Source organism: Chiloscyllium punctatum, chromosome 2, assembly GCF_047496795.1.
Source record: "Chiloscyllium punctatum isolate Juve2018m chromosome 2, sChiPun1.3, whole genome shotgun sequence".
In the NCBI taxonomy this organism is placed as follows: Eukaryota; Metazoa; Chordata; class Chondrichthyes; order Orectolobiformes; family Hemiscylliidae; genus Chiloscyllium; species Chiloscyllium punctatum.
This window is the reverse complement of record NC_092740.1, coordinates 68,593,540-68,615,251: the sequence shown is the minus strand read 5'-3', so window position 1 is coordinate 68,615,251 and position 21,712 is coordinate 68,593,540. Positions and strand designations below refer to the sequence as shown.

At 42.2% G+C, this 21,712-nt stretch overlaps 1 protein-coding gene and 1 long non-coding RNA gene across 3 annotated transcripts in view; one reads left to right on the top strand and one right to left on the bottom strand.

Moving 5' to 3' along the window:
* Nucleotides 1–475: 475 nt before the first annotated feature.
* On the bottom strand, nt 476–20,973 carry LOC140485157 (uncharacterized). Its single transcript, XR_011962335.1, has 3 exons — nt 20,825–20,973; nt 1,148–1,298; nt 476–1,038 (listed from the first exon to the last, which is right to left on the bottom strand). It is a non-coding gene; the product is annotated as an uncharacterized lncRNA (long non-coding RNA).
* Nucleotides 20,974–21,190: 217 nt separating this feature from the next.
* Nucleotides 21,191–21,712, top strand: part of LOC140485131 (ephrin-A5-like) — a 212,933-nt gene continuing 212,411 nt past the window's right edge. For both annotated transcript variants that reach the window (XM_072583626.1, XM_072583625.1), the window contains exon 1: nt 21,191–21,342. In XM_072583626.1, the coding sequence (XP_072439727.1) occupies nt 21,224–21,342 (119 nt within the window). In that variant the 5' untranslated portion in view covers nt 21,191–21,223. The remainder of the gene's footprint in view (nt 21,343–21,712) is intronic.

The window sequence follows — 21,712 nt, the reverse complement described above, 5'->3', positions numbered from 1 at the left end:
AACTTGTCCATACCAACAAGATATCCTAAATTAATCTAGTCCCATTTGCCAGAATTTGACCCATATCCCTCTAAACCCGTCCTAATCGTGTATCCATCCAGATACCTATTAAATGCTATAATTGACCCAGTCTCCGCCACCTCCTCTGGTAGCTCATTTCATACACAGACCATCCTTTGCCCCTCAGGTCCCTTTTATATCTTTCCCCTCTCACCCTAAACCTAAGCCCTCTAGTTCTGAACTCCCCCACCTTGGGGAAAAGACCTTGTCTAGTTATTCTATCCATGTCCCTTATGATTTTGTAAAGGTCACCTCTCAGCATCTGATGCTCCAGGGAAAACAGGCTAAGCCTATTCAGTCTCTCCCTACAGCTCAAATCCTCCAACCCTGGCAACACCCTTGTAAATATTTTCTGAACCCTTTCAGGTTTCACAACCTCTTTCCTATAGAAGGGAGACCAGAATTGAATGCTGTTATCAAAACCTGCAGTCCTCACTTACCTGGTGAAATTGGCTGGCCATATTATACATGTTAACTTGAGATGTGCATGAGTTAAGATCGAGTAAGCAGGTCACTACAAGAATTGTTTATGTGCCTTCATTATTTAATCGGCTGTTTCTCATGTAATCCTGCTTCATGAATGTCATTATTCACATTCATTATTTAGATTAGTTTTGTACAAAATGACTGAAATTTCAAAAAGAGTCTGGAAAACATACTAAATCAGAAATCAGCACTGATTTACACTGTCTTCAGCTCTTTAATCTTTCAGCTAATTCACCAGGCTGGGCTTCAGGGTAGAAAGTTGTCCAGTAAGAATAAACTTTCCAATTTCTTCCTGCTAATCTCTGGCTGTCCACTGTGACACGTGATTATGTATCAGTCAGTGGATTCAAGATTAAGTCGTCTTCTAGTCCACTCAAATTAAAAATGAGATTATTTTCTGTTTCTTTTTCCTTACGATTTTGCAGTAATTAAACTCCCAATGCGAGTGAAAGTCTGTCATGTTTTTCTCTGGAGCTTGCTGCAAGTGAATACCTAAAGAGTTAAAAAAAATGACAATCAGAGTCTTTAAACTTAAATTTATGTAGGTTATAATTCTGGCATTTAACTAGGATTGTACACATCAGTGACTTCCAGTACTGACCTTGTCAAAATCTGTGCAGTTAGTGAGAAGACAGATCATTTCTGAAAGTAACCATCATCCACATCACAATGTGCTCGTCTCATAGTTGGAAACATCAGTACTGACTGCCATCCATGAGAACCAAACAAATTTAGTCCCTTTTTTGTAGTTTCTAAATGAAGAAAAGGGAAGTAAGTTAATCCATTTTCTCTTTAGCCCAGGGATACCACAATTAAGCTAAAGCTCCTATAGCTGAGCTCAGTGAACGTAAAACATTTGTTTTAGAATCCAATTTTATTTGGCAGAAAATGTAAGATTTGAGGATTCACAGCAATACAGCTCTTGCCAATTAGATTTGTATCACTTTACTAACCATGAACTTTATTCTCTTAAAAATGAATGGTTTGGGTCAGATGACCTATAAAATTAAACTAAATCTCAAAACTGTTGTCAACCTACTTTTAATCTGCTCATTTTCAGCTTTAAAGTTCAAAGGGTTATTGTTTGGAGGCACCAGTTTCCTGGAAATATTTTTAGCAGCCCCTCCAAGTAATTGACTTTGTTTCAGTGCAGTGCAGAGGTTCGTAAGTGGAAACATGGAAGATACAACATGGATAAATACAATATTTATCATTTAAACTTTATAACATTTTAACACTGTTTCATCTTTCAGGTGTGGTTATTATTCTAACATCAGTTAAGACTAAAATTGGGCCCTTGAAGACAGAAACAGGGGAATATATTACGGGGAACAAAGAAACGGCAGAAGAGTTGAATTGGTACTTCAGATCTGTGTTCACTGGGGAAGACACAAGCAATCTCCCTGAGGTAACAGTAGCTGAAGGACCTGAACTGAAGGGAATTTATATTTGCCAGGAATTGGTGTTGGAGGGACTGTTAGGTCTGAACGCTGATAAGTCCCCGGGGCCTGATGGTCTACATCCCAGGGTACTGAAGGAGGTGGCTCTAGAAATCGTGGATGCGTTGGTGATTATTTTCCAGAGTTCAACAGATTCAGGATCAGTTCCTGTGGATTGGAGGGTGGCTAATGTTGTACCACTTTTTAAGAAAGGTGGGAGAGAGAAAGCAGGAAATTATAGACCAGTTAGTCTGACCTCAGTGGTGGGAAAGATGCTGGAGTCAATTATAAAGAATGAAATTACGACACATCTGGATAGCAGTAACAGGATAGGTCAGAGTCAGCATGGATTTATGAAGGGGAAATCATGCTTGACTAATCTTCTGGAATTTTTTGAGGATGTAACTCTGAAGATGGACAAGGGAGATCCAGCAGATGTAGTGTACCTGGACTTTCAGAAAGCCTTTGATAAAGTCCCACATAGGAGGTTAGTGAGCAAAAATAGGGCACATGGTACTAAGGGCGAAGTACTGACTTGGATTGAAAGTTGGTTGGCTGACAGGAAACAAAGAGTAGTGATAATCAACTCCCTTTTGGAATGGCAGGCGGTGACCAGTGGGGTACTGCAGGGATCAGTGCTGGGATTGCAGCTTTTTACAATATATATTAATAATATAGAAGATGGTATTAATAGTAACATTAGCAAATTTGCTGATGATACAAAGCTGGGTGGCAGGGTGAAATGTGAGGAGGATGTTAGGAGATTACAGGGTGACCTGGACAGGTTAGGTGAGTGGACAGATGCATGGTAGATGCAAGGTAAAAACAATGACTGCAAATGCTGGAAACCAGATTCTGGATTAGTGGTGCTGGAAGAGCACAGCAGTTCAGGCAGCATCCAAAATGTATGGTTATCCACTTTGGTGGCAAAAACAGGAAGGCAGATTACTACCGAAATGGAGTCAAGTTAGGTAAAGGGGCAGTACAAAGAGATCTGGGTGTTCTTGTACACCAGTCAATGAAGGCAAGCATGCAGGTACAGCAGGTAGTGAAGAAAGCTAATAGCATGCTGGCCTTCATAACAAGAGGGATTGAGTATAGAAGCAAAGAGGTTCTTCTGCAGCTGTACAGGGCCCTGGTGAGACCACACTGGAATATTGTGTGCAGTTCTGGTCTCCCAATTTGAGGAAAGACATTCTGGCTATTGAGGGAGTGCAGCGTAGGTTCACGAGGTCAATTCCTGGAATGGCGGGACTATCTTATGTTGAAAGATTGGAGCGACTGGGCTTGTATACCCTTGAGTTTAGAAGACTGAGAGGGGATCTGATTGAGACATATAAGATTATTAAAGGATTGGGCACTCTGGAGGCAGGAAACATGTTTCCGCTGATGGGAGAGTCCCAAACCAGAGGACACAGTTTAAAAATAAGGGGTAGGCCATTTAGGACAGAGATGAGGAGAAACCTCTTCACCCAGAGACTGGTGGCTGTGTCGAATGCTCTGCCTCAGAAGGCAGTGGAGGCCCAGTCTCTGGATTCGTTTAAGGAAGAGTTGGATAGAGCTCTCAAGGATAGTGGAATCAAGGGTTAGGGAATAAGGCAGGACCAGGATACTGATTGATGATGATCAGCCATGATCATAATGAATGGTGGTACAGGCTCGAAGGGCAGAATGGCCTACTCCTGCACCTATTGTCTATTGTCTATCATTCTAAAGTTCAAAAAAGCTTTGGAGTCCATAAATGACTTGGTTCCAAAAACTCTGGACTGGAGAAGTTACAGTACAATGTGTTTTCCAGTTTTAAACCTGACTCACTGAGTTTCTGAGGCCTCAGAAAGTATTATAAACATGTAAGGAGAGCACCCATTAAAGCGCATGCCTCCACCAGCCTGAGTTGGCTCAAAATTATGACAAATTTGCACATTTTTTGTAAGGATTTTCACTGCCTGTTTCATGTTTTGTCACTACAAGGCAGAAAAATGAAATATTTTATTGAGTTTTCATATCATTATGGAGGCTTCAGGCCAAAGCACATGCAACAAACTGCTCTGGAAACTCTGCTGAAGTATTCACTGCTGTGACAAATTGCAGTACAGAATTCAGAGGAATTCACCCTAACTCCCAATATCAAACATCAATGTTTTAAGAATTTCCAGGATCTAGATCCAGATTTGTATTTTTGCTGAATATTGTGGACTTCCACCGCTGCCAGAAAATACAGCAGTCACAAAATTAAAGCCAGAGACATGTCATCATGCAGTCCAAGCTCGTCAAAGAGTTCTGAAGAAGGGTCATCGGACCTGAAGCGTTAGCTTTGAATTCTCTTCACAGATGCTGCCAAGCCTCCTGAGCTTTTCCAGCAACTTCCATTTTTGTTTCTGATTTACTACATCCATGGTCTTTTAGTTTTTCTCTTTAAATACTACTTTTTTATTGTATTTGTTCTTAGGATGAGGGCATTGGTTGGCTAATTTAACGTATATTCCTAATTACTCAGAGAGTATTAAAGAATCAATCCATTACTGTGGATATGAAATCACATGAAGGCCAGATCAAATGAGGCTGATAAAGATCCTTCCCTAAAGGACAATTGGCACAGTTGCTATCAGTCTCTTCATTCTAGATTTTCTTGAATTCAAATTTCACCATCTGTTATTGTGGACTTCAAACCCATTCCCCAGAATATTAGCCAGGAGTTGTGGATTATTTATCCAGTGACAATACCATTATGCCAACACCTCTGCCCATATGGGTTGCAAGGGGTTATTACTGAAGAGCAAAGTAAGCACCACCCACAAAGATGAAGTCAAATGGACTTGTGGACAACATAGCTTTGGATTTAGAAGGAATAAGCCGTGACAACCAGATCCTCCTCATAGTTTCTGTACCACTGTCTAGCACATTACTGTTGTCTATAAGTAGCTACTAACATGCAATAAGCTACTCTTTGTTCAGTACAAGAGCCTCTCTTGGTTACACCAGTTGCTTTCCTCTATCACACATGAACTAGCAATCCATGTAGATCTCTACATTTAAAGAGGATGCTGGCAGAAACCCTACCACATGGTGAGGTCCAAACATGATTGGACTGTGTTTTTCCCTTTCTGACCAATTTCAAGTCTAGTTTTCTATCTTCCTTGAAGTCCTTACTGTTATTTTGTTGATGTCCACATTGAACCTCTTCAAAGGTTTTCCTACAATCCATTTACAATCTGTCCACTGTATTAGTTCAATGATTGATGTTGCTGATTGTTTGACTGGGTTGATAGTTCTGAGATTTTGACTGCCATCCTCAACTGGGTGATAGGCCCTGCAGCAACTTGTTAATTCACTGCTACCAGAAAATGACACCCAAGGTCCCACCACAGTCACCTCCCAATTTTGTTACCAACAGTGAGAATTCTCTACTTCTGTCATTTGTCAGTTCATAATCTTCAAAGTGGTTGCCATTTTCTGAATGAATTATATTGTTGGGCATTAATAGATTAACTTCTTTTATCTTCACTAATAAACATTACATTTTAATTTTGCGCTATCATAATATTGCTGTTTGCTCTCAACAACTTAGAAAATACATCCTCTCTGATATCCTTCTTTTTGGTAAAATGTAATACGAAGTACTTTTAACAAAGAACAGTACAGCACAGGAACAGGCCCTTTGGCCCACCTGCAATTTTTGAAGCCAACAGATGTGCAGAACTAGAAGAAAAGAAAACAGAAAGTGAGGCAGCAATAACCAAAAGCCCCTTCTGCCATCTGGAACTACTTGTCCTGAATGCAGAAGGAGTTTCAAAGCAAGATTCAAGATTGGACTCATAAGCCACCTGAGACCCCATAAATAGATCAACAGAGTGAAGACCATCATCCTCAAACTCGAGGGATAGCCAAGACGATGACTGTTCAAACCCATGATGCTCTTCTAAGCTTAAAACTTTTGCCTCTATGTGGTCTGTATCCTTCTACTTCCTGTCAATTCATATATCTTTCAAGATGCCTCTAAAACATTGCTGTTGCCTCCACCACCTCCTCTGACAGTGCATTCCAGTGAAACAGGTTGCCCTTCATATTTCCTTTAAACTTATGCCCTTTTACCTTAAATCTATGTGTCCCAGTTATTGATATGTCTGCACTGGAAGAAAGACTCTGACTAGCCAGTCTAACCATGCCGCTCATAATTTTGTAAACTTCTAACAAGTTGCCCCTCATCCTTCGATGTTTGAGTGAAACAGACTAAGTTTTTCCAATCTCTTCTCATTCCTAATAGTCTCCAAATCAAACATCATCCTACTAAACTATTTTTATTCCCTCTCCAAAGTCTTTAAATCCTTCTGGTAGTGTGTCAATATTCCAAATATGGTCTAACTAAAGTCTATGCAGCTGCAACTTCATTAGCCAATTTTTATACTCTATGCCCCAACTGATGAGGGCAAGTATGCCATATGCCTTCTTGACCATCTTATCCACTTATGTTGCCACTTTTGGGAAATTGTGGGTCTGTTTGCCTAGATCCCTCTGTATGTTGATGCTACTAAGGGTTTTGCCATTTACTGTACACTTCTCTCCTGCATTAGATCTTCCAAAATGCATCACCTCACATTTGGCAGGATTAATTTCTATTTGCCCATGTTTCCAGCCATTATTTCTATGTTTTCTGGCAATGCTAACTGTCTGCAGCTCTCCCAATCTATGTGTTGTCTGCAAATTTACTGATCAGGCCACCTATATTGACTTCCAAATCATTTATATGCACTATAAACAACTGGGGAACCAGGACTGATCAATTTGGAACACCACTGGTCACAGATTTCCAGTCAGAAAAACAACCTACTACGGCTACTTACTGTCTTCTGTGAGTAAGACAATTCTGCATCTATCTTACCAGATCACCATAGATTCCGTTTGACTTCACCTTTAAATCAGCCTGACATGAGGGACTTTGTCAAAGTCCATATAGACCACAACTATTACCTTGCCCTCATCAATCACTTTGGTGTACAGAAGAAAGACATATTCTGTTGAAGCTTGTTGTATTTCATGTTTATACGACATGGGCAGAATGTGCTGAATGATCAGCAAGTGGACTCTAAACATGAACAGGTGTTTCCATGGACAATGCACCAGTTCAATGATGACTGACAGTTAACTGTCAAACTTTGTTGACTATGATCGGTCAAGGCATTATCCTGAGGAGTACAGCATAGAAAAGCTGTGACTTTATTTCCATCTGTGAATTAATATTATAACAATTCTAGTATGTGCAAAAATGCCACACTGCAAGCCTGGCAAACAATATTAAATTGATTGTTAGCATAATTTTTAACACACTCAGGGTTATTTGGCAATTGTTATCTAGTTGCAGAATCACATCTAATGTTGGATATTGTGTGGCATGTTTTCAAGCATGGGCTTTTGGGCTTGGTCAGTACCATGTTTAAAGGGGCAAGCTTTAATATGATCTGCCAATATATACCTGGCATCATACTGCCATTGAAATTCATATACCATATTACTTATTTGTGTGATAGGCAGAATATCTTTTTGGCTTGATGGCAGCATCGCACAAGTGGGAAACACCACCTTATATTTCTACTACATAGAATATCTTAAAACAGCAAACTTCTCTTGTGGCTCAACGTTTTGAGACATCTTAGCCTTCATGTTTAGAAAAACCATGCAGATTGATAGCAACATTGCGTCCATGTACCATATTCACCTAATATGCCAACTAAGGAAACTATAGACATTTACTCGACAGCACAATATCACAATGGTCTAGTCCCTGCCACCATTATATAAGTCAGTAATCATTGAATTTATGAATTCAGAAAATCATGCAGTTAAACTCAGATTAAGTGAAACCATGAATGCTCAAATAGATGGTGTTGCCATGGAATCATCACTAGGCCTAGCTTTCACTAACATCTTTGTTAGGTTTTCATGAGAAACATGTCCTTAAGGAAATTACAGTAAACCTTCTATCAGTTGCATATTTTCAAAAAGTAGATGATTCACATTTGATTCGATGGTTGCTTGCACTTCTTAGTGGATTGCATCCTGTACTCAACTTCATTTTTGCAACGTAGTAGTCAAATTAGCTTCTTTTCTTGATGTGCCACTTGAGAAATCTATGAGGAGTCTTCTATTACTGTATACTGGAAGACTACTTCCATTGGGCAACATAAGCATTGACATTTCTTATATAATAATATTGGCTTTAATGGCAACCTCTTAAAAAAAAAGGTGAAAGCCATTTGCTCCCTATCCAAGAGGAAGTAATGGCCTAACAGTATTAGAACTAAAGTATTAGTACAGAAACCCAGGTAATGTTCTGAGGTCTTGGATTTAAATCCTCAAGACGGTGAAATTTGAATTCAATAGAAATCTAGAATTAAGTGCCCAGTGATGACTATTGTCAGTTGTCAGACAAATTCATCTGGTTCACAGATGTCCTTCAGGAAAGGGAACTACCATACATTCCTGGTCCTGCCTACATTTGGCTCCAGATTCACATCAATGTGGGTGACTCTTATCTGGGCAACTGGCATAGGTAATAAATGATGGCCTAACTGGTGACATCCATACCCAAGAATGAATTTTAAAAAAGCTTAATGCTGAAATAAGGCACATCAAAGCCATCCTGTGGAATAATGACTACCCTGATCAGATTGTTTCTTCCTGTATATAATGCAAAGTTATTAATGGGCTAAAGGTCACAACCTCCAATTGTGAAAGTGCTTAGTCTACTTTAGATTATCCTGGATCACCTCGTAAGAGTGCACTTACCGACCAATCAGCATGCAATATAAAAATATTGTTCCCCTTTATATTGGCATTCTTCTGAATTGTCCTGATTAATGCAAAATGAACAGTTTTGACAAAATGTGTCTTTTCAGCAAATGAATTATTTGATATCTCTGCCATATTTTTGTTTGTCAACAAATTGAAAAACTTCATCCCTCAGAGTTCTTATCTTTCTTTTCACAATTCAAACAATGTTGTTACACATATAAAATGCTGTACCAATCTTTCAGATATTTTGGTGTATCTAATAATATGCCTTTCTTACTTCTGGTTTCCTGCTTTTAACCTCTCATTTTCTCAAATTTTCCTTTAGGTTGTTCATTATTATTGTTCTTCAGTCATCAAAGGTTTCTTCTTCAACTTCTTTGGTTTTCTAATCTCTTTATTTATTCAGGGCATTCTAAAATTAATGGCCTATTCCCTTTTTAATAGAGGCATTTTTTTTCTTTTAAAACAACCCACATTACATTAAGTTTCCATGCTACATTCTCCTTCCATCTTGTCTAGCACACTTCTAATCCTCCAGTTAGGTTTCCCTTTATCTAGTTGGATCTTAAATCTTAAACATTAACACTATTCCCAAGGTGCTTACATAAATTAGTTCATCAACCTTATCTATGCTACTATTTATAACAAGATTTAGGAAAAGCCCCACTATTATAAATCTATATGCAATCCTTTGGAAATTTTTCATGTGTTCTAGGGAGTCAATTACTTTAATCTATTGCTTCCCCTATGATCAACTGCTAAATGGATAGCAGTTTCAAATACAAATTCACAACACAATATTTGTAAATCTTATTTATCTTTCTAAATGACTGCAAAGTTCCTCTTCCCTATTTTCTTCCTACAATTTGACAATGTGTAATATACTCTGGTAATGAAGCAGCACTTTTAATTTTGGGTTCCAATCGCTTTGACTCTGTTTGCTCTTCTTTCTTCTTGTTACAACCCTAATCCAATAAGACTATTAATATTTGACTACCATTATTGGATTTTAATTCCTAAGAGTTTCATGGACTAAAGGTGGTTTTAAAAAGGACACTAATGCTGTGATCATCTAATAAGCCCAAATAATTAACATATAATATAGGAAACCTCTGCATCAGAATTATTATTTTAATCAAAAGATACTGAAATTCTGTGAGGTATCAAGAAATTCACTTTTGTTTTACTAGCACTTACATGATAAATTTACATTTGAAAGATGAAAGGTCACCTCCAACTATCCAGCTTTAATTCAACAATGACACAGAAACCAGAACCCACAACCCACAAAAGACCTGCGTATCAATAATGACCGTTGTGCACAAAGAAGAGAGAAAGCGACTTGGACTAGTAACAGGAAGGATACTGAAAGCTTTTCTGTCCTTTTTTCTCTAATTTTTGGAAATGAGCTCTGGTGAAAAAGCAACTTGGAAAAAAGATACTGAGAAATCCAGGTAATCAACAGCTACTTGAGGAAACAGGACAACAGCTGCACAGTTGGGACTGGAGTTTTGCTCTCACAAATCAATGACTCTCAATACTCTAAACTGTAACTGCCTTTACTTTCTTCTCTGCACAGACAATCTTTCACTTTCCTTTTAAACCTATTACCTGTGCTTGTGTGTGATTGTTTGATGTCACATTTTATTATTATTTCAGGCAAAATGATTTCTCTACCTTTCAGTCAATAAAACCTTACAATTTACCATTCATTTAATCTAGTTAACTAAGTTTTAAATAAAGTGTAATAACTGCATTTGTTGTGACCAACTAAGAGAGGTTGAAAAGAGCTGCCTCAATTACCTTTCCTTCTTTGATTCCAACACTGTTTACGGCAACTCTTTGATGGATTTATTTTGGTAAAAGATAAAACACACTTCTGTGGAACACCCCAACTTTTGTCAAGCCTGTTTTCATGTCAGACAAGATAAACAGGGTTTCAGAAACTAAGAGTGTCCCAGGGACCTACTTTACAATTAGACAGCCTTTTAAATATAGTGATTAGAAGGAAGTAATCTAATCAAATGGTTCAGATGACATCACAAACCACAAGACTGGAGCTCCAAAGGTTAATGGCTGTCATCCAATTCTGGGATTTGATTACATCCTTGAAATCACTTTGCGGTATCTGCTACTGTTTGGAAAATATACTGTTTTGATTTCGGGTGGAAGTTTTATTCAGTTTTTGAGTCTGCACTGGCCTTCAGTTTAAATGCCAAAAGCCATTGTGCTCCATGTCCCTCATCCATGATGACATTTATTATGGACAGTGAAATAATCCTTACAGAGATGTCATGAATAGCCAAAAAGCACTATGCCTCATATCTATTGTCATTGGTTAAAATTATCCTGAGTAATATAATTACAGAAGACTGAAGCAAAACCTGTACTAGACACTTGCTTTAAATTGAAGACTTTGATCTGATTACTGCAATGTGAAAATGTTTGGAGTTTTGATACCTTATACTGACAGGGCTGCTGAATCTCCAGCCCAATATCTTTAATATTTCATGAAAGGAAATTATGCATTTTTTTAACCAGATCCTACCTCACAATACATCCAGTTATTTTTGTGCAGTAATTGTAAATACTGCTCTTTTCTGATGGTCACTCATCTACTGCTCCTTATTAGCTGCGGGTACCATCAATAGTGGTCTTATTGGTGGGTAGAAAGTTATGGGTTCAAGGCTGTGGGCTTCAGTTCAAAAACCAAGATTAACATTGCAGGATTTCACTTTCAGTGATGGTGTCTTTTGGATAATACGTTAAACTGGAATAGTATCTATCCTCCCAAGTAGAGTAAAAATCCCAAGTTACAGGTAGTTACAACACAAAAGCAGATTATTTGTTTACTTCTTTCATCTCCCTTTGTGGGACTTTGCTGCATGTAAATTTGCTACCATGTTCCCGACAAGGACTGAATTTCAAAAAAGTGCTTTGAGTTGTTAAGTGGCTATAATTAGAATGTTTTACTCTTCTTTATCCTACACATTCACTTAGCTTCAACTCAATAAAATGTAGAGCAATTAAAAAAAGAAGAAATGACAATAAGCATCAAATGGAACAGAGCCACTCAAATTTACATTACTAAGCATCAGCTTAGAGACTGACTCTATATATACAGCAAAGGATCAGCTCCAGGGATCTGCATTGGACGCTCAGCAAGAACTAGTGCATAGTTGCACTCTAGAGAGTGAAGGTGAGATACCCCAACAGCTTGCCAGAGAGCTGTGCTGTAGTTTCATACAAAGCATTAATAATTATTATACTGATTATTAGTAGGCATCATCAGTAATGTGAGACCACATGTAACTGGAATCTGAGGGACTACAAGCCCTGCTAAAATCTGTTTCTGTAAATCATCAATAAATGTTCACTAGCTGGCACTATTCTATATTCCAGCTCTCTTCTAGTCACGTAGACCCCAGATATTGTTTAAATGCAAAGGAGGCAAAGTGGACTATTTCAAGGATGAAACCTACATTCAAAGATTTATCCCTGTATGCCACTAACTTTAAGATGCAGTGAGCACCCTGCCTATGAAATTCTTTATAATGGCACATCCATATCGAATGTGTGTGGTAACACCAAGCATGGTGATGAGATCATGCAATGGGTGTCAGCTCTATGACAGCTGCAGTGGGAAGTGCCAGTATCTTTTCTCCTGAGCCATCTGCTTTCTGTTGCTGAGGAAATTCTTCCATGGACACGTGGCTTTAAAATGAGAAATGTAGTCAGCGGGATTTGAACCTACGTAGGGATTTAACCACTCAGCCAAAACTACATTTACATTGAAAGAGCAACATAATTAAGTCCCAGTGAAACTGGATACTTATTAGTTGACTCAGATAAACCCTTTGTTTGGAAACATAAAAAAGTAGCCAACTTAGTGAAACTGAGCCTTCGAATGCAAATTACAATAGACTGTTGGAGTAAAGTGATGAAAGCAGAAAGATTTGGGGTTTATTTTGCTCGAGGAAAGCAAGTGATTGGCAAGTATTTCTTGTCTTCAATGTGGAAGTTCTTCAGTTGATAATGGAAGAGAATCACAATAAAGTTAAGGGTAGTGATTCTTTATATGGAAAGATCAGGGATACTAGAGTGAATTATAATCTGATAAAAATGGATGGTGAGATGACGTGTTGCAGCTGAGGCAAGTGGGAGCTTCTGGACATAACTATAGTAAATGTTTGCAGTTGGTGTAACTTCAGATCTGAGTTGAAGAGATGGAGTCTGAGTTGAATATATTTTAGTGCACTAGGGAAGGCAAAAGTTACCTGTACACTTTGTTCCAAGACTTGATCATGCCCCTTAGATTAGGTAATTCAAATTTGACCTGTGATCAAGGACAGGAGGGTGTGATTGTAGATGCAGAAGGAACAAAGATCCAAAGGTAATGGAGGTATGAGGGATATGCTGGATCACAAGGTTACAGATTGTGGTTGTATACAATTGCAATGCTGCTGATGAGCCACATTTATGAGTACCCAGATTTGATTTGCCAGATCTGTTTGAAATCTGTTCTATCTAATATGGTGGCATGTAACATTGTGGAGCACACCCTCAATAAAGATGGGACTTTGTCTCCACAATGTTTATACAGTGGCTAGGTTAGGTCAAGTAAGTTTTTAACTTCTTGTCACTTCTCTCTTACCACCCTCTGTAGACCCAGTCTAACAGCTATATCTTTTAGACCTCAGTATGACGGAGATTGAAGTCCCACAACAAGAGTACAGTCTGTGCTATTGCTACCCTCAGTGCTTCTTTCCAATGGTGTTCAACATGGAAGGGCACTGATTCGCCAGTTAGGTGGAGTGGGGATGGGGAGAGTGGCATGGATTGTGATGTTGACATTGGTGGGAAACTGTGGTCAGCGAAAGGTTTCCTTCGCTTTGTATTTGAGAATGCCATGAGACATCATGGGATTCAAAGCCCAAATGAAACCAAATTTGAACAAACTATATAGGTAGAAGCCCCTTCAAGTGGTATTGCAGCAGAGGACAAAATCTCAAAGGAAAGTTGATAATCTTAATTAAAATGTCACTTGACGGGTTGATGATGCATGCTTTCCGTTGTAAGGTTCACTTGTCATGGAAGCCTTCAAGCACAGCAGCAAATGCTTCAATATATATGAACATAGATGAATCCCCAGTTAACCACCACCAAGTGTGTACCATTAAACACCCAATTAATAATGATTCACAAACAGTCCACTCAGAAATTCAGTGTGTGGAACACCTTCTTGTTGTAAAATTTGGTTGGGTCTTGAAGGTGACAGTGCAGATCAATGTTTAAACAGTCAACAAAATATTGTAGCAATGATGAGGGCAAATTCGATATTTCTCTTCTCCTGGTCAGAATCCTTTTCTGTCAACTACCTGATAGTTGCATGGTCTGCAAACTGACTGCTATTAATATTAAGTTTTACACCCTAAATTCAGACCAAAGTATAAATGCTGAGCAGCACAGTTATCTTAACAGTCACAGTTTTTATACAATCATATAGAGGCCCATTTCCCTCTCCACCGTTTCTATTCATATACTCATCCAAATGCCTTTTAAATTTTGTAATTGTACCAGCCTCCAACACATCCTCTGGCAGCTCATTCCATACACGCACCACCCTCTGTGTGAAAAAGTTACTCCTTAGCTCCCTTTCAAATTTCCCCCCCCCCTTACTTTAAACCTATGCCCTCTGGTTTTCTAGGACTCTCTCACCTGGGGAAAAGACCTCGACTATTCACCCTATCCATGACCCTCAAGATTTTGTAAATCTCCATAAGGTCACCCTTTAGCCTCCAGTGCCCAAAGAAAACAGCTCAAGCCTATTCAGATTCTTTGTATAGCTCAAACCCTCCAACCCTGGCAACATACTAGCAAATCTTTTCTTAACCCTTTCAAGTTTCATAACACTCTTTCTAAAGCAGTGAGTCCAGAACTGCACGCAATACTCCAAACGTGGCCGAACCAATGTATTGTAAAGCTGCAACATGATTTCCCAACCTCTATGCTCAATGCACTGACCAATAAGGGCAAGCATACCAAAAGCCTCCTTCACTATCCTATCTACCTGTGACTTCACTTTCAAAGAAATATGAACCTGCACTCTAAGGTTTGTTCAACAACCCTCTCCAGGACCTTACCATTAAGCGTATAAGGTAAAAATAATGACTGCAGATGCTGGAAACCAGATTCTGGATTGGTGGTGCTGGAAGAGCACAGCAGTTCAGGCAGCATCCGAGGAGCAGTAAAATCGACGTTTCGCGCACAAGCCCTTCATCAGGAATACAGGCAGAGAGCCTGAAGGGTGGAGAGATAAGTGAGAGGAGGGTGGGGTGGGCAGAAAGTAGCATAGAGTACAATAGGTGAGTGGGGGAGGGGATGAAGGTGATAGGTCGGGGGGGGGGGAGGGTGGAGTGGATAGGTGGAAAAGAAGATAGGCAGGTAGGACAAGTCATGGGGACAGTGCTGAGCTGGAAGTTTGGAACTGGGGTGAGGTGGGGGAAGGGGAAATGAAACTGTTGAAGTCCACATTGATGCCCTGGGGTTGAAGTGTTCCGAGGCGGAAGGTGAGGCGTTCTTCCGCCTCAACCTGTCTACCTCCTTCCCCCACTCCAACCTCTCACCCTCACAACGCGCAGCCCTCCAATCCCTCTACTCCAATCCTGACCTCACCATCAAGCCAGCGGATAAAGGGGGTGCAGTGGTAGTCTGGCGCACTGACCTCTACACCGCTGAAGCCAAATGCCAACTCGAGGACACCTCTTCCTACTGCTCCCTCGACCATGACCCCACCCCCCCATCACCAAACCATCATCTCCCAGACCATACAGAACCTCATCAGCTCAGGAGATCTCCCACCCACAGCTTCCAACCTCATAGTCCAGGAACCCCCCACTGCCCGGTTCTACCTCCTTTCCAAGATCCACAAGCCTGACCACCCTGGCTGACCCATTGTCTCAGCATGCTCCTGCCCCACTGAACTCATCTCTACCTACCTCGGCACTGACCTATTCCCCCCCTAGTCCAGGAACTCCCCACATACGTTCGAGACACCACCCACACCCTCCACCTCCTCCAAGACTTCCCCATGGATCTTCACCATGGATGTCCAATCCCTCTACACCTCCATCCGCCATGACCAGGGCCTCCAAGCCTTCTGTTTCTTCCTCTTCTGACATCCCCAACAGGACCTTTCCACTGACACTCTCATTCGTTTGGCTGAACTGGTCCTCACCCTTAACAATTTCTCCTTCGAATCCTCCCACTTCCTCCAGACCAAAGGGGTAGCCATGGGCACATATATGGGCCCCAGCTAAGCCTGTCTCTTTGTTGGCTACGTAGAACAGTTGATTTTCTGTAATTACACCAGCACCAATCCCCACCTCTTCCTCCGCTACATTGATGACTGCATTGGCGCCACCTCGTGCCTCTCGTGAGAGGTTGAGCAATTCATCAACTTCACCAACACATTCCACCCTGACCTTAAATTTACCTGGACCATCTCTGACACCTCCCTCCCCTTCCTGGACCTCTCCATCTCCATTAATGACGACCGAATTGATACCGACATTTTTTGCAAACTCCCACAGTTTCCTGGATTTCACCTCTTCCCACCCTACCTCCTGCAAAAATGCCATTCTGTATTCCCAATTCCTCCGCCTCCACCATATCTGCTCCCAGGAGGACCAGTTCCACCACAGAACACACCAGATGGCCTCCTTCTTTAGAGATCACAATTTCCCTTCCCACATGGTTAAAGATACCCTCCAATGCATCTCGTCCACATCCCGCACCTCCGCCCTCAGACCCCACCCCTCCAACCATAACAAGGACAGAACGCCCCTGGTGCTCACCTTCCACCCCACCAACCTTTGCATAAATCAAATCATCCGCCGACACTTCCTCCACCTCCAAACAGACCCCACCACCAGGGATATATTTCACTCCCCACCCCTTTCCGCCTTCCACAAAGACTGTTCCCTCTGTGACTACCTGGTCAGGTCCACGCCCACGCCCCCCTCCCATTGTGGTACCTTGCCCTGCCACTGCAGGAATTGCAAAACCTGTGCCCACACCTCCTCCCTCACCTCCATTCAAGGCCCTAAAGGAGCCTTCCACATCCATCAAAGTTTTACCTGCACATCCACCAATATCATTTATTGTATCCGTTGCTCCCAATGCAGTCTCCTCTACATTGGGGAGACTGGACGCCTCCTAGCAGAGCGCTTTAGGGAACATCTCCGGGACACCCGCAACAATCAACCACACCGCCCTGTGGCCCAACATTTCAACTTTCCCTCCCACTCTGCCGAGGACATGGAGGTCCTGGGCCTCCTTCACCGCCGCTCCCTCACCACCCAACGCCTGGACGAAGAACGCCTCATCTTCCGCCTCGGAAAACTTCAACCTCAGGGCATCAATGTGGACTTCAACAGTTTCCTCATTTCCCCTTCCTCCACCTCACCTCCGTTCCAAACTTCCAGCTCAGCACTGTCCCCATGACTTGTCCTACCTGCCTACCTTCTTTTCCACCTATCCACTCCACCCTCCCCCCCGACCTATCATCTTCATCCCCTCCCCCACTCACCTATTGTATTCTATGCTACTTTCTCCCCACCCACACCCTCCTCTCACTTATCTCTCCACCCTTCAGGCTCTCTGCCTGTATTCCTGATGAAGGGCTTTTGCCCGAAATGTTGATTTTACTGCTTCTCGAATGCTGCCTGAACTGCTGTGCTCTTCCAGCACCACCAATCCATTAAGTGCGTAAGTCCTGATCTGATTTACCTTTCTAAAATGTAGCACTTCACATTAATTAAATTAAACTCCCTCTGCTACTCCTTAGCCCTATTGGCTAATCTGATCAAGATCTCTTGGTACCTCTTTGCTCTCCACTACACCTCCAATTTTGGTGTCATCTGCAAACCTACCAACCATATCTCCTGAGTTCAAATCCAAATCATTTATATAAATGATAAAAAGCAATGGCACACCACTGGTTACCGGCCTCCAGTCTGAAAAGCAACCCTCCACCACTTCTCTCTTCTACTTTAGAGCCCATTTTGTTCTTGTTCTTAGCCTACAATTGTTGTTGAAACAAGAATCAAAGATCAGTGACTGTCTTTATAATAAAGCGTTGCCTCCTTACAACTCCAGTCCTGTTGTGAAATCCGGTTGCAGGATGCTCACTTGCTGAAACACCTTTTTGGTCCTTGCCTCCTTCACCACCTTCTTTGACGTTCCAGAAGACGTTACTGCCAGGTTTGCTGTTTACTGTTGCAACCTTATTAGGAATCCCAGCAACATGCCCATCATTTCCAGAACTCCTACAGTTAAGAATGTCAAATGATTGAGCTACAGCCAAAGTCAGCTCTCTAAAACCTCAGGTCCATATAATTTAGAGCACTGAAATTGAACTTTTGACCAAAAAGCTACATGTTGACATTTAGGTCCCCATGAGCTCTTTTCCACCTTTCTTTCTTGCTCGTGTCCTTTTCTAACCCCCTTAAATGAAATAAATATAAAGTGAAAACAACTAAAACTTGGTTCCAAAAGTCTGTGCAGCTTAAAGTCTCCCACCACCTATTGACTTCAATGGAAATAAAAATCAGGAGATGTGAAACAGATCTCTGCTGAATAAAGTCCAGATCTACCACAATGTAACCAGCTCTGCCTCATTTGTCACTTCAAACTTAGCAACAAAATGTCTGCTGACTTGCTTATTAAATCAATGGCTTTGCAAACATGAGGTTCTCTGTCTCATTGTTTCACCTACACTATCAATAAGAACTTTTAATGCATGACGCAGTTGATCTTGCTTATCCAATGGAAAGTACGGGATACAATTCAAAAATAGAAACATAGAAAATAGGAGCAGGACTATGCCATTCGACCCACTATATATGTTCATGGATTGTTTTCCTTAGAACAGAGGAGGCTGAAGTGTGATTTACTCGAACTGTACAAAATACTGAGGGTTTGCTTCCAGTGGATTTGGAATAGACCTGTTTTGTCGAATGAAAAGGTCAATGAGCAGCGATCACACAGACTGGGGGTCATTGGTAGAAGAATTACAGGGGACAAAAGGAAAAACGTTTTCATCCAAAGGGTGCTAGGTGTCTGGAATTTACCAGGAGACAGTGAGGACTGCAGATGCTGGAGATCAGAGAAAAGCACAGCGGGTCAGGCAGCATCGGAGGAGGAGTAGAGTCAACGTATCCAGCATAGGTTCTTCCGATGCTGCCTGACCTGCCGTGCTTTTCCAGCACTACACTTTTCGAATCTGAAATTTACTGCTCAGTTTGGTGATTGAGGTGAAAACCCTCAACTCACTTAAAATCAACTCGCATCTGCGCCAATAGTATTGTGACTTGCGAACCTACAAACTAAGTGCTGGAAAGTGGGATTAGAATAGAGAACTGGTTTATTCAGCCGTAGCGGACACATTGGGTTGAATGAGCTCTTTTCTGTGCAGTATATTTTCTATGGATCTATCTACAACATTTGAAGAAAACATACTAAGTATTAGAAATGCACAATATTTGATCGAAAACGCTAAACTGAGTAACAATATATTCATGTGGTGCTTGTGTGCCTGTAGGTAAGTGGTCGCGCCACCAGGAGGAGTATTGGAGCTGTGTGTAACAAGAGTTTCCGATCTGTGAACTAAATCCTGGGGAATGGCTGATTTCGCCAAACAGCCCGGAATAAAGTGGAAAGTAGGAAAAGCAGACACAGCCTGAGAAACACGGGCTACGAGTCATCTTTGGAGCAATTCGACAAACTGCAGATGGGGTGGGGAGCAAAGCTGAGTGTGACCTGATGAATGTTTTGGGTGAAAATCTTTGTATAGTTATGCAAATACTGCCTCGGAGCACTCCTGGGTTTGGTGCCGCTGCATTTGTAACCAATAGCCTGGGGCAGTGACACCAGGTCTCTTCCAGCAGGCGAAGGACTGACCATTTATTTTTACACATTACTCACGCCCGTTGACTTAATCTGATAATAAAGCCACATGACTGAATCGGGGGTATTATTTTCTTCCCTAGTTTATTTATTAGCAGATGGGTTCATCTGAAACATTAATCTATCATTTAAGACATTGTCAGTTCTGGGAGAACCAGAGGGTGAGGGGAGGCCTGCAATTATTTTCGACACAATGACTCGACTTGCTGAGAGATTCTGTTGAAAGTTAAGCCGAAGCTGTGAAGCGTGTTAAGACAGGGAGAAGGGATGTTGCAGGCGCCTGTACTTCTGGGGGAAGGCTGTGAGTAAATACGGCGATTGGTGGGAGGGAGCCAGAGGGCAGGGCGAGAGCAGCCTATCAGCCTTTGCGAGGGGACGGCTTCCATATGCCCCACCCCTTCAACATGTGGAGGGGGGTGAATTTCCAAACAGCCCCCACCCTCCCCAACAAAGGCTGGCAGATCCGCCTCCAAAACATCACCGAGCCGCCAGACTGTCAATGAAACGGCGGCGCTGCTGATCTGTCGGCTTTCCCCGCCCATCGGCACCACTCGCTCAGTTAGTCACCCGACCCGGATTTCTCTTTCGGATCCCGGCTGCTCGCTTTTCTCATCCCGAGAGGAGAGGAGAGGAGAGGGAGGGGCGCACACACAGCCCACCCCAAACAACAGCAGCAGCAGCAGCAGCACCACCCCCTCCCTAAACCTGGAGAGACTTGTTTTGCATTCGGCTGCTGTTGCCCGGACCGTGTTTGCAGAGCGCTAACCAGGACTGACTGACTGTGTGTGTGTCTGTGAGTGACTGAGTGCGGACTGCAGCGTCTACTTTGTGTTCCAGCTCCTCAAACCACATCTTTTCAAAGTCTGTCTTCACTGGGGGCGGAGAGGGGGGGATTTTATTTTGTCAGAGGGGGCTGGCCGGAGAGAGCAAGAGGAAAGGATGCTATGACTGACTGGCTGCCGCCTCAGGAATCTCCAGCTGCCCTTGTTCTCCCCCCGTCAGTAACTGAATATATAGATACATATATATAATTTAAACATATTGATCTCTCGCACACATTACCCGCAGCAGCAACAACGCACCTGGGCCCCTCGTTTCTGCTGCCAATTGCACACAGATTGCGGACTTAACCTCGTTTTAAAGAACCAGCCCAGAACTTTGCGCTGATCCCACTCTCCACAGCGGGCTGGGAGATTGACTTTTGAGTTCGCCGATCACATTTAGTGTTCAGATGCCTCTGTAATTCCTTCCCAAGACTCCGCAGTGTGTGAACAACACGAACTGCCGGCATTTCTGTCCTCACTTCTTGTTCGAGCTTGGACTTTGCCTCTCCGATTCCGGGACTTTGTCACTTCTTCCCCCCCCCCCCCCCCCCCCCCGCTCTTGCCCGGAGGACAGTGAATGAGAAGACGGGTCATCTGAAGCTGCAAACTTTGGAGAAAGAACGAGGCAGCCGAGTTGCTCTCTTCCTGTCTGCAGCGATGATCAACGTGGAGACGGTTGTCGTCTTGGTCGTCCTCTGGGTGTGTGTTTGGTCGCAGGAGCCCAGCAAAGTGGTTGCCGACCGGTACGCCGTCTACTGGAACAGCAGCAACCCGAGGTGAGGCGCGCCTGGAGCGGCGGCGGGGGGAGGCCGGTGGTGGGGGGAGTGAGCCCCGCTTTCCTGGTCCCGGCTGAGGGGGGGAAGACAGGATTCCACCTTTTACTGCTCTCGCTTTTTAAGTCAAAATACAATGAGAATTATCTTGGGTTTAGATCATCCTGACATTATGACTTCACCAATGCAAGAAATAAATGAAGAATGGAAGGGGTTGGGTGGGGGAGAGAAATAATTTAAAGCAGACGAGGCCGACTTGGGTAATGCATGATGTGGGCAAGAGGGTAATTTCAGGTGAACTGGTGACACTTGAACATATACTGGCTTGGTATTGGGAATGTATTGAAATGCAGCTCACTGTCCAAGTTACAGA